At 41.1% G+C, this 13738-nt stretch overlaps 1 protein-coding gene across 1 annotated transcript; it reads right to left on the reverse strand.

The window, feature by feature from the left end:
- Positions 1-502: 502 nt before the first annotated feature.
- On the reverse strand, positions 503-13385 carry LOC127966224 (transcriptional activator MN1). The gene is made up of 5 exons (XM_052567069.1): positions 13232-13385; positions 11610-12276; positions 8234-11347; positions 2951-3010; positions 503-1789 (listed from the first exon to the last, which is right to left on the reverse strand). The coding sequence occupies exons 3-4, from the start codon at positions 11307-11309 to the stop codon at positions 3000-3002; spliced, it is 3087 nt and encodes a 1028-aa protein (XP_052423029.1). The 5' UTR covers positions 11310-11347; positions 11610-12276; positions 13232-13385; the 3' UTR covers positions 503-1789; positions 2951-2999.
- Positions 13386-13738: the final 353 nt, after the last annotated feature.

Below are 13738 nucleotides of genomic sequence, written 5' to 3' on the forward strand. Positions count from 1 at the left end.
CGAAAACGGCCCTTCGCGAACACACTGCAATTTGCACTTTACATCTTTGACCTAGTTTCACTATCAATAAGCAATGATTTACATAAAAGAATGCCGGAGTAATCACGATCAATACTCGGGAGACTTCACCACCCAAAGCCAGAGGTCTCGAGGCTCGTCCAAACCACTGGAGATTTGTAGCCAAGCATTTCACAAACAAGTCTCCTCGTCTGACTTCTCTTTCTCTCTCTCAGTTGAAAGTATTTTCCCACTGTTTAAGATTAGTACAGGGTAAACATAAAGACAGCATTTCTCATGCATATCTCAAACCCGGTGCCCCCTAATCAAACAAAAATGGATATAATCATCCTTTTAAAACAATCCTCGTCGCCATTTAGAAACTTCAAGCAGTAACTATGGAGAGCGTGCTAATTTAGGTTTTCTCTTGGGAAGAACGCCACATTTCATAGGAAAATATTGAATGAGATGGCAGCAGAGGACAGAGGAATCGGGGAAAAAAGCATAATTTACAACATATTTATTGTTAATAAGTGATTCATAATATACAGGTTATTTACAAAAAACTCTGCGGACACAAATAACTTCACTTTAAGCTTCGTGTATATCACAATAATGAGAGAAAAACGGAGAAAAGAGGTAGAACAAGGAAACAGAGAGGTGTCGAAGACCAAAAAATTGGTTAAAGACCCTTTTCTCTCCAGAAGAAAACCTATTTTCTTAAAAGGAAAGTCTTTTGTCTCCGACTATTGTCCTCGCTTGAATAGCCTGCCAATTCCGACTAAACATATTCACCATCAGTTGGTTTAAAGGCAGAGGGAAGCTCAGGGTCTCAATGGAGGCTTGGTAAAGAGGGAAAACCCAAGCAAAGGAGAGTTTCGACTTGAAACAATGGCATTCCGATGCCGGCCAGGCAGGTCACAAAGGGATGTTCTCAGGGTGAATATCAAATTTCCAAAAACAGTAGGGAGAGGACAGAACCCCCACTGGCCTTTCAAAGTCAAAAGGTTGACCCACCACAGACAAGGAGCCTGCTGCTGGAGACCTCGGAGAATGGGAAGCTTTATAACACGCTGCTTCCCTCTCGTGCGAAGGAATTCAGTCTCTATTGGATGGCGGCTCACTGTCAGAATTCTGGGAGTTGGACACAAACCCTTCCCCCCCAAAAAAAAGAGAGAACATAATGTAACCGAAAAAGATGGATTAAACGCAACGCTGAAGTTCACAAATAAAGAAGCTTCGCCGAAAAACAGGGATAATAAATATTTATAGAGAGCGGCGCGCTCTCGGACTAACTAGTTAAACCCTCACTTGCAAGTCTTAAAAAAATGAGGTAATCCCAGCAAAAGTGGAACTTTATAGAAGATAAAAATACACTAAAAGCAACTGAGCCTCGCTGTCCAAGATTCCAGTCTGGTGTGCTTGTGTATTTCCTGTATCCCATTGTCTCTCGTCTCCAGTCCATCTAAAGAGACTCTGTTGGCCTGAAGACTCACTCTACGGACACCCGGAGAGTTTGCGGTTTCTCTGGGGCTAGTAAAAAAAAAAATGTCTCCAATTACTGCTGGAAAACACCAAGCCAGCCATCATCCTTACAGTTACAGAAAGCAGCCAGCGAGGTCCCAAAGTGGTTAGAGTTGTTCTGGATGAGTTTAAGTCGCATCTGGAAGTGAGAGGAACAGCAGGGGCCCCTCCGTCCCCCCTCCCCACCCCCGCGTCCCGAGGTTTCCGGACACCGCGGGTGGCTTCCTCCAGGTCCCACCCCCACCCTCACAGCGAGATCGTGCAGCACCTGTGGAGAGATGCAACACACGTCAGTCATCCTGTCGCCGTGGACGGCTCGCAGGAATAGCAACGGGAGCCGTCGCGCTCAAACGGCGGGAGACAGATGGCACAGCGGCTGCGGCTCGTTCTGTGGAAATTAAGCGAGTCGGTACAGATCACCGCGCGACGCCCTTGGATTGTGAGGTTTTTTCACATTAGAAAAAATACCCAAACCAACAAGCTCTAAGATGAACTACAACAACACAAACTCTGACCCAAAGAAATTCATATCCCATGATGCATTGTGAATGATGTAGTCACATCAAAAACACTGGTACAATATAAAACTCTGGACTAGTATAGAATCATAATATAAGGATTATTATACTTAACTAAAACCATACAAATTATTTTCATTACTTGAAATAATGTAACTGGAATAAAATATAAAAATAACCTAAAACTTAGGCAAGGAAACATTTCTCATTTGTAGACATTTATAACTTGAAAGATAAATAAAAAAAAATAATACAAATGACAAAAATAAAATTTAACTGAAATTAAAAATAAAAACTTTAATAGTTCCTCAATGACACTTAAATAACACTGATTTTTTTTAAATATATAATTATATATTTTAAATAAAATAGATACATAGTTTGAAAAGCTGTGGAATTAAGTTCTCATTTTCATTTACTTCACATCACTGTAATAAATAAAGCTAAAACTGAAATAAAAATGAATTCAAATAATTACACAGACATATTTTTTTAAATCTAATAAAAATTCATGACTACAATGTATCATCTATTATGATTTTAAATATATTGTATACATTTCAATGTTTATTGCAACATTCTAATACAGAAGTAGTTTGAGAGTCTAAGGAAGCTGACTTGATTACATCATTCGCAATGCTTCATGGGAGTGGGCAGTGACTGATGAGCTTTTTTGGAGCAAATTCTGTTTCCATGGTAACAGCGAGCTCTCTGATTGGTGGTTCGTTCTCTCGGATCTTCACAGAGAATTTGGCTACTAAACATGATTTTTTTTTTTTTTTTTGCATGAATTTGAAATCACATAAGCAAATATCACTTCAGAGCTCATCTTGAAAGTTTGATTTAAAACAGCATTTTTACTTCTGAAACCCGATCGACTGATATATATCTGATAGATTGGACTGTCTTACCTTTTTTTTTTTTTGTGAAACGCTAAGGAGAGCCAGCAGAGGAGCGCTCCTACCCATGTCCTGTGAGGAGACATGAAAAACATTACAATCACATCACACACGTCTGGAATAACGCACAATAAATGAGGATGAAACATTACAGTGAAGGAATAGTTTAGGAATAAATCTTGTGATCTTTTTCTGTTTGAACAGATTAATGGAAGATAGACAATTTATATTTTAATGCATGATTTAAAGGGCATGATTAAAAAGCAACTTGACCAAATATAGAACAGATGTAAAAAGAAAGTCCTATCTAACTCCATTTATGAGTATTTTATAATAATTATAAAAAAATATATAGCCTATATAAAAATGTCTAAATGACTCCAATATACTCCCTATTCATACTCCCCCTTCAGTCTTGTGTCGAGTTGAGTGTTGTGGAAAAGAGCAGCCAGGACCCTCTTCAAACTCTCTTTTGTGTGCCACAGAAACCCTGCGGTTCGTAAAGAAACGAGGGCGAGCAAACAGTGACAGAACGCTCGTTTTTGCACGAACTGCTCTTTTAAACTCCATCTTGCGAATCATCCCGACAGTGCAGACTTCATTACTCAAACGCCGGGATTGTGTCCATATCATTGTTAAGCGCTTATATTGCGAGTCTCTCAACAGCAGCCAACAGAACTGCAGGGGACGCAGTGGGTGCCTCCCCACACAAGAGCGTGGAAATAACTTGGCACCGGCGCGCTCTTTTACATAAACTAGTCCCTCTAGAACCTGTTTTTATATGCTGTTATATGGTTTGAATTTCCATTGACAAATTAGAATGAAATTATTCTAAAATATTCTAAAGAGAGCGCGGGACCCAGGCCAAGGGATATGAAAGAGCTTTTCACAGTTTTCGAGGGCCCAAAGCACTAAAGGAGTTTCACATCAGAGCCCTGGGGCCGTCCCCCCCCCCACCTCCTCCTCCACCGGCGCGCAGCGGACAGGGATCGCCTTCATGAGCGCCGGCCCTGGATCTGGAGAGGGGAAGGGCTGAGAAAGCGGGCCAGCTGTGGGGCCCAGTCTGGATGGCTGACTGCTGTCTGGATGGCTGACTGCTCTGTCTGGCTCTTAGACATGTTCTCTTGGCCAGCACAACACATGCACTAAAGCGTACGCACTGGAAAAGCAACACCCTTCTGCTCCATATGCAGTTCACAGGCAGGCTCTGGTCACTTACAAATGAGGGGGGAGAAACTAACTTGTTGGTTTATGTTTCTGTGGGTGGGGTTGCTAAGAAGAACCATTAATGATCTTAGAGACACATATGACGACGACAACAACAACATATGAGGTGATGCGGAAAATTTACATCTGGGATCAGAGCTTAATGGATGATCTATCTGTAATGGGCCCGCGGCTTTAAGAACAGCCACAAAACATGTATTTTTAATCTTCGAAGATGCATTTTAGATTAACATTTTGACATTATTCACTCGCCCTCATGCTATTTTCTTTTCTCTTTTTTACTTTCTGTTAAACGAAAATCTTCCCCTCCACCTCCAGCTCTCTGTTCGGTTGAACTTTTTGAAAAGATAATTTCAATTCAAATTTGAAAACCAAATTTATTCCTATACCACTCTTCATACTGCACATGGTTTGAAAGCAGTGTCACAGAAATTACGATGTTAATGTTTATAGTATCTTAATATTTTCACGGCTAAAAAAATTAAATAAAAAACTAAGTGTAAAATAGAGAGCTTGGTTGGGCATTTTCAGTGATAGAATATAGCATTTTAGACTTATGTTGGAGCTTGATATGAAATATAATTATTTTTAGTTTTATGGAAAAGAGCAGCTTGGACATTCTGCCTAATATCTGCACTGCATTTTTTCTTAAAGGAGCATTTTTGCCAAAAGTCAAAATTTTGTCATTATTTACTTATTCTCTTAAGTCATTCAAAATCATGTTTTTTTCCTTTCTTTTGCTAACTTTGTAAACATAAAATTATTGTTCTCCATTAAAGCTCAGATGTCTTTCATGCTTGTGTTTGACTGTACCATGAGTCAAATTAAGTAAAATGTATTTTTGTATTGCTTTTAACAATACACATTGTTTCAGAGCATTTTCTTTAGAAAAAACAACAACGTTAATGTTTATATCTTAATTCCTTATAGTTGCATTTAACTGTTTACAGCTAGGCGATAAAACAGAGTGATACAGAGCACTTTGATGTTATATATATATATATATATATATATATATATATATATATATATATATATATATATTATAATTGGATATAACATATAGAGAATATTGTTTTTTTTTTCTGAGTTGGGTGGTATTAAAATCAACATCATTTTTATTTTAATGGAAAAGAGCAGCTAGAACAATCTGACTAATATCTCCTTTTCCATTGCAATGTTTAATTGTTAAAGACAATTTTACAATTTCAATTTACTGTAGGTCATTCAAAATCATAAGTCAAAACAAATATCTTCATGCCTTATAATTGCATTTAGCAGATTAAAGCTGGGTGATAATATTATAAAGAGAGCTTTGATGGGAATTTTCAGTGAGAGTATTCAGTGAGACTTAATGTTGAGGATTGATGATACAAAACCATCTTTTTTCATTTCATGGAAAAGAGCAGCTTGAACATTCTGCTTAACATCTCCATTTATGCTTAACCAAAAAAATATGTTGAAAAAATAATGGTGAATTATCCACGGCAGAATTTAAACTGTTCCTTAATGTTTAGCACTGAGAGATGATGCACAAATCAAAGTGATGCATCTCTGACGATACAGGCCTGTCCCTCGACAAAATGCAAAAGCGGAATTCAATACATGCCAAGACAAGATCATGTTTTTTTTTTTCATTTCCAAACTGACATTCCTCATGGAAAAATGCAGTGTACCACATGGACACAAGAAGACACTAATTAATTCTGCTCGGCAAACTAACACTCCCATAGAAAGGTGTGCATCTGCGTATGCAATGCTCAAATTGCTATCCATCATGCAACCCACAGATATTAGCTGTAAAACTGACTACAATTAAATATGAGCCTATATTATATGCAGAAGAAAGCCACAATTACAACAAATGAGTACTTTTGATAAATGAGGAAACGTTTCAAAGGCATTGATGGTTATTTTAGGATATGCAACTTGCACAAAGTGTACACTGTTTACAAATTTGTTTTTCCAGAGCCACTGAGATATCTGGCTTTTCTGACAAACAGGGAAAAGGTTCAAAGACATGAAAGCTCATTTTTGTAAAGGATCTGCAAGTTACACAGCGTTTGGAGTGTACACTGTTTGCTGATATTTTCCACATAGATATCAAGCCCTCTTTTCTCTTCACATAGCTGACGTCCCTTCCTCACAAAACGCATCCCTATACCTGTGTTCTCAGTCTGTTTGTGGAGTGTTGTTTTCAGTCGTTTTCCCCAGGAGACCATTGCATCTTCTCCTTTGTTTTCTGTCTGTTCTGGCCTTTAGTGTTTATTCTCAGAGCTACAAAGCTGTCAGAATATCCGACAGCCCCGTCTGAGAAATTGCATCTGACAACCTTCTCCATTTATTAGGCAAAACAATAAAAACACTCAGAGTTGGAGCTTTCTGATAACGTGCTTTTTGCAGCTTGCATCTGTGCTACATTTGGCCGAGATGCATTTAAATCATGTCCCTGAAATTATTGCAGTTTTATACAGTAACTAATTTCCATTGAGCTGTTAAAATGAAATTTAAAAAGCATATCTCAACAGATAACTAAATAAAACCGGCTCAACACATTATTTTGATTAAAACTGCTGCAAAACTTCATAACATTCTGATGTGCACAGAGAGAGAGCTACTGCAGTTAAAAAAATGATAATAAAAAAATTAAATAAAGTAAGGAACTCAATTCCTGGTGCAAAAGATGGAAAAAGAGATAAATGCAAAAACAGATGTGTTTGTGTGTGTGTGTGTGTGTGTGAAGGGAATACTGTGGCTATGTAACAACATTTGGATGTTTTAAGTTACAAGTTCTTGAGACACTCCTGTTAAGAAAATAATTCTGACCGTCCTCTTGACTATCGTGAAAATCAAACACGTCCCCTGATGAATGCCATGCCACATGCCTGATTATGACATATCTGATGGCACGCAATTATAGGACCGACGGGACCAATCACAAAGCGTGAAGAGACAGGAAAGAGTATTCTGAGGTAAAACAACACTGAATCTTGGCCACGCGCCTAACGCCTGCGTTTAACCCTCGCGCAGCGCTGCTGTCAGACCTCATGGGTTAATAACGCCACTGCGAGCTCTAACGTGCCTGCAGTCAAATTAATCGCAAACTTGGCTGTTCTAACCTCCTTAGACAATGTTTGTTGCCAAAATAACACCCGTGTGTTTGCTGTGGCATTCAACAAGAAATTCTAGGAACTGGAGCTCTGTGACCTACGATGCTCTTGACTGATATTTTACACCATCGACAATACATTTGAACAGCCGTGTAAAATTTCCAGTAAATAATTTGATAAGAAAGCCTGGGGTAAAATCACTTATGCTACCAGGAACAAATTAAACACTGCAGACAAATTTTCTAAATGCAGCATTGTTTTCAGAAGAAAACTGCACAAGTTACTGGAGGTTTTGATTCCACTTTATTTGCACTTAGATTTAACACAAAGAGGATCTGTAACTGAGATCTGAATGTACTTAAAATCTCAACCACAGATCCTAGATAAAACTTAAATGCAAGTACAACTGGAATCAAAACATTCAGTTTGCATTATGTTAGTCACTTGCATGTCTTGTGTAAAATGTTCAAAAATATCTGAAATATTATTACTAATAATCCAACTAATCTAATTAATCTAATCTAAACTAATAATATTTTCCAATAATTTATTTTAATTAATTTTCATTTATACGTTTGTGTGTATACATGCATGCATATATATGAATAATACACACACACAAACCAGATTAATACTATTTAAAAAATTATAAATTAACATATATATTGTATTGTGACTTATTGTAATGCAAATTGCAGAGCCAAACAAACTTTCTCTGCTGTCAGTGAGTTAATTATTATTTTGCATCCTGTTTTCTGTCAGCTCAAGACTGATTGTTTTAAAGTGTGCTAATTAAAGCTCACTTCTGGGTGACAGATTAGTTGTAAATGGGTCCCTGCGCCTGAGGTTAAGCTACCTTGGGTTGTTCATTATTCAACCATTAAGCCATCAAAGTAAACTCAACAGTCCATAAAAACCCCAATTCATCATGCTCTCACTGCAAGTCAATGAAGTTTACCTTCTTTGTTGTCACTCTGGCCCCGTGCTCGATCCCAGTATCCCAGGCACTTGTCATTACTGGGGTCCTCTATCAGAGTCTTGTTGCCAGGGACATACCAGGTGGCATGCTGCTCTGTCATGAGAGAGTCAAGGTCAATGGTATTCACAGAGCCCTTGCCTGCGACCGGGCTAGAACTGGCCAAGGTGCACTCTCCGTTCAGACCGGCCTGGCAGTCTGCCTTTTTGCTCGTTTTCCCTCCCATCGGCTGGTCCTCAGAGATGCTGAACTGCTGTCTTTGCAGCTGGATCTGAGCCTGCAAGATCTCCAGAGGATGAACCTCGTCCTGGCCCGGGTTGCTCAGCGGCGTCCGGACCTGTTCCATGCACGTATTGTCATTGTAGCCGGCCCTGTTTTCAGAATTACACTTCATGCCAGCTCTGCAAGGCCTGGGGTCCTCAGCGCTGTAGTTGGGGCTGGCTTCGTCTAAATAATCCATGCACGGCGAAACGCCATCAGACTTGCCCACGCTTTGAATGCCGCTGTCCATCGAGGTTGCAAGATCGGGCTTTCCAAAGGAAGGTGAGACCAGGGACCTCTCCGGGCCCTCCATGCCCATGTTCAAAGCAGAACCCTGCTGAGTCGGACTGACAACAGGGTTACCGCCGCATGGAGGGGAGAAGTTTCCAGGACTGATGTGCCCGCTGTCGCGTCTCTTCTTCCCCCTCCCCTTGCCTGTTGCCATTTTTCCCTCACATCCAGACTCCATGTTGTCATTCGGGGAAAGGGTGCTCGCTTCCCTTTTCGCCATCTGGCCCGTACCACTTTGACCTGCCGTCGTATTGTTGTTATTCCCAGAGCAAGGCGTTTGACTATTCTGAGAAGCATTGCCCTGGAAATACTCTGCCCCTGGGCCGCTACTGCCACTGCTATTTATGTCCTGCTCAACCTGGCCTGCTTTGCGTTTGGCCTCATTTTGACTTTTCTTATTAAAAGTCACATTGAGGTTCGGGGCCCCAAGGCTGGCGATCATATTCTGGCAGGCCGTGGAGAGGGCTGCCAGACAGCTTTGGCCAAACACACTGTCTTTTGTACTGGCTTTGTTCAAATTCCCCAAAGAGAGGGCCCCAAGCTTATTGACTGACAGGTGCTGGCTGGAGAGGTACTCGGGATGGGCGGGATAGTTCCCTGGAGAGGAGCTAAATCCTGGAGGATTGCTCTGGGGGGCTCCCTGTTGAGTCGGCCCTCCAGGAGGGAAGCTGTGCTGCCTCCTCATCGCCATTCCTCCGAATTCAGCCGGCCTCCTGTCTGTGGGTGCGCCTGACTGCATGTTGCTCTCATCGGGAGACTGCATATGCAGAGGATTACTGACATTATTTTCGAATGGATGATGCGCTCCCGGAGAATTCAAAGACTGCATGTCCATGCTTGTGACGCCTTGCCTAAAAATAATGTTGTGTCCATTCTCTGCCTGCTCCAAGGCATGCGTGTTTGTTTCTCTACAATGCTGCTGCGGCTCAGGAAACCATGAGTTTTCTTGAGGTAGGTGGGGGCTGTCAAAGTTTCCATGAAAATTATGCTTCTTCTCGAAATTGGACTGAGACACACTACCCAGAGGGCCTCGGCAGACCATGCCGTTTGATGTGACGTCCCCGTGGAGACTTAACTGTTGCAGGTCGGGTTGTCTCATTCTCTGCTGCTGGCTCCTCGATGCCATTTGTTTGATCATCATCGCCGCATTCTGCTGCCGCTGCTGTTGCTGTGGGCCGGAGCTCAAGGGTAGGGGGCCTGATGGAAACCCATCCGTCACATGAGACGCAAAGTCCCCCATGGGAGAAGGGAAAGCTGAGGGGGAGAGGTGGTTCTCAAGATTGGGCCGATTATGTAAGCTGTTGCTTAGGGGGCTGCAGCTCTCTCCAGCAGAGCCGTTTGGGAGATCAAACCGTGGTCTTTTTGCCATATTCAAATAAGGCAGTGAGCTGAGGTGAGGGTGATGTGGGGGCTGAGGGGCTAGCTGGGGGACATCAAACACCGGTTCCCCAAAGGGATGCATGTTATGGTTGTTCAGTCTATGTATGGGCCGGTCCAGGTGGCCGTGCTGAACGTGGACCATCGGACCACCACCTTGAACGTCTGTATTGTTCGCTACATAGTCCGGAGTGTGATAAAACCGTGGAAGCGCAGGGGAACCGGGGTTCTGCCTGGCGACGGGTCCCGGTCTTTGCTGGGGCATGAGGTGGTGTCTAGCGTTAACCCCCGGATCCATTTTCCCCCGGTTCCCGAATCGGTCCGAAAACACGTTCTGTTGAGGTAACTGCTGGTCAACTTTAGAGCCGCCCATCATGGGCCCTCGGGAGCCACTTCGATTACAAGTGGAAAAATGACCCCCGACCACTTGGTTCCCTGTTTCACAATAGGGAAGTTTGTGCTCTGAAGAGTCCGCAGTGGAGAATCCTGTCATGTCGAAATTCCCCGTCAGAGGATCACAGGGAAAACAGTGCTCTGATCCCCCCATCCTGCCCTGTGGAAAAAGCCTGTAATGTTCCAGTCTGTGGGTTTCGGGGGACGAGGATGGCAGGCCGTGGAACGATGCGGCCCGGTTTGGTGACTGGTCTAGTGGAAGACACGGTGCTGGAACGGCATGGGTACCGTTCGGATGGCCATGTGGTTGAAATTCAGGCATTGTGGCCATTCTCTGTTGCTGCTGCTGCTGTGAAATGCATTCTCGTGACTGTGCTTCTGCGAGCTGCTGACCGAATCCTCCTTCAAACATATGCGGGTGACCTGCGTTGTTATTGAAGCCCATGTGTCTATCCCCGTGCAGGCAAGCGGGGACGTTGTCCTGGTACAGATGTGAATGCTGGTCGTGGTTAGGAGGTTGATGGTTGAACGGTCCTTGCATGTGGAGTTGATGTTGTGGCTGAACTCCCAAGGCGTGCATATCCCCATGGGCATGAGTCTGGAATCCATACTGGTCTCTATTTGAGACAAAGTTGAGTCCCTGTATGGGGGATTCATTTAGAGGACCCATCATGGGCTCCACAGCTACCGACGGCCCTTTCATATGAAATCCGGCACTGTTATAATTAGAGTTCATTTTCAGTCCACTGGGATTAAATTCCTGTGTGTTTGTCACTGCAAATAATAATAAACAATTGAATCAAACAATGCTTTTTTGTTGTTGTACTTTTCAGATATATTTTTTTCTTTTGTCTCTCTCAGGGGCCCATGTTAGCAACCGATTTAAATTGAAAATATTATATATTTTCAATATTTTCAATAACATATTTAGTAATTAAAAATAATAATAAAGTTTACATTTAGCATGCATGCATGCGCTTATTGACAAATATTCAAATGACTCTAAAGTAAGATATCAGATGACAATTGGAAGTACCTCAATTCCAGCATAAGCGTAAAAACGCGAACTCCTCTTTGTATGTCCTTAGAGCAACGGCACTGAAAAATGCACATCTTAAAAAAAATAAAAATAAACTCGTTTACATCGTTATTCGATGCGTAACTCTCCAAGTCGTTCAACACAAATCCAGAGGAGTGCAAACCAGCGCGCGGACCACATGTCCCCTGTTCACATCTCCAATGCAATGCGCGCGATCCCGACTAATTATTCTATATTAAACACTTACATGAATTCAAAAAGAGTAGATAAATGCATTCAATCGACGGTCCTCCGAGGAGAACTTCGAGCGTGCTTTCAGTCCTGTGAGGAGACTCGATGCACCGCTGTGTGTGCGCGCTGTTTGTAACTGGAGAGCCCTGGATCCCTTTTGTTGTCACATTATGAAATGTATTCAGCACAGAAATTAATCGGCATTTTATTTAATATCGTCCATAAAACACGCGCTGTTCCATCAAATGCTTCTGGCTCCAGGAGGGTTTTGTCGTTTATCCTTGAATCGGATGTGTCGAGCCTCGGGCATCGGCAACAAGTTTGACATTCCCTCATCTGTTCCAGCGCTGATTTCTCACCAATGCCGACACAGGCACACATGCGCAGGGGGCGGGGTCTGACGCACAATGGGCGGGGCTTCGTTTAAGGAAGTCTAAAAGAGATGTATATAACGTATTAATATATAATATACGGCCTAAAAAAATGCGGTAAGTGATACTCTGTTTTACGAATAGAGCAAGATTTTCTTATTAACACTTGAGTACATATTTTTCCTTTACTAAGTATAAGATCATATATATATATATATATATATATATATATATATATATATAAATAATGGTATATCTAATGAATTCATTTGGTATTCAATTCTGTACATATAAAATACCACATAAAATAAATTTTTACACTGGGATTACATTTTCTCACATTTTGCATATTATAAAAATGTTCATAGAAATACACCCACATATGCATCAGTGCTCGATGTTATTTAATTGCTCTACGTGTGAAATACTAGATCTCTTATTTAACACACAGCTATACATTTAAGCAAATCACGTTTAAATGCAGTATGGAATAAACACAAATCAGTGTAAATCTTCAGTCACCCCCAAAACCTTCATATGCAAAACAGCTATATTCCTTTATACACAGATATTGTAGTAAATATGCAGCAGTTAATTAGTAAATTAGCAGATGCATGAAACAGGCTTCATTTTCAAGCTGTGACGAATGGCAGCCAGAGATAATGAATGTGTCTTCAGGGTTAATTTCCTGTAAGTAACCGGTGATTGTGATGTATTTTTAGAACTCACTGCTGCAGCATGGGTCAAATTATTTATCTTTACAACAAAAGCTTTTTAATGAATAGTGATTACAAAATTGTGGAAATAAAACCCTTATAGTCTACTACAACCTAGACTGTGTCCTGCACACCCACTATGGAATGATACAACCATTAGACCACTGAAAGGTTTTATGGTGAAATATAAGTGGCCATTTATTGATAGCTATGACTGAAGAAATTAAACTAATAAAAGGATAATAAATGGAAAGCCATAAGACTTTTGTAGGTCCCTCTGGTCTTTATCAGAAATCTTTACCTGTTTCTTTGGCAAAGCGGAACAGTGCCATCTAGTGCTGCTGTCAGGAACAACACCGATGAAAACTAGGAGAAATTCACGAGACATGGTTCTGTGGGCACAAATTACAGATGCAGAAATAAAATGTAAAAGCATTTAAGACTATTATTTGATTATTATCTAGATTTTCCAGACCTAAATACTTTAATTTAAAAATTACTTGATGCTTACAAGCATTCCGTCGACTTTAATTTAAAGGTAACACGTTAAAGCATGCAAAACCACAAGTGAAAATAAAACTCAAATTAAAAGACCAAGCATGACTGGTGTCGAAATTTATTAGATATACGGTTAATCATTAAATGTATAACCAATTCAAAAGCTGTGAGGGAGGGGGGGGGGGGGGGTGCGGTAGAAGAAATCACACCATTGTACATTCACTGATATTTCCCCTGATTTACAAACAATCAGAAAAAGACAGAAAAACAGCATTGTGTGATTCCCCAAGAAACAAAACAAACAAAAAAC

The sequence above is a fragment of the Carassius gibelio genome, chromosome B10 (assembly GCF_023724105.1).
Source record: "Carassius gibelio isolate Cgi1373 ecotype wild population from Czech Republic chromosome B10, carGib1.2-hapl.c, whole genome shotgun sequence".
In the NCBI taxonomy this organism is placed as follows: domain Eukaryota; kingdom Metazoa; phylum Chordata; class Actinopteri; order Cypriniformes; family Cyprinidae; genus Carassius; species Carassius gibelio.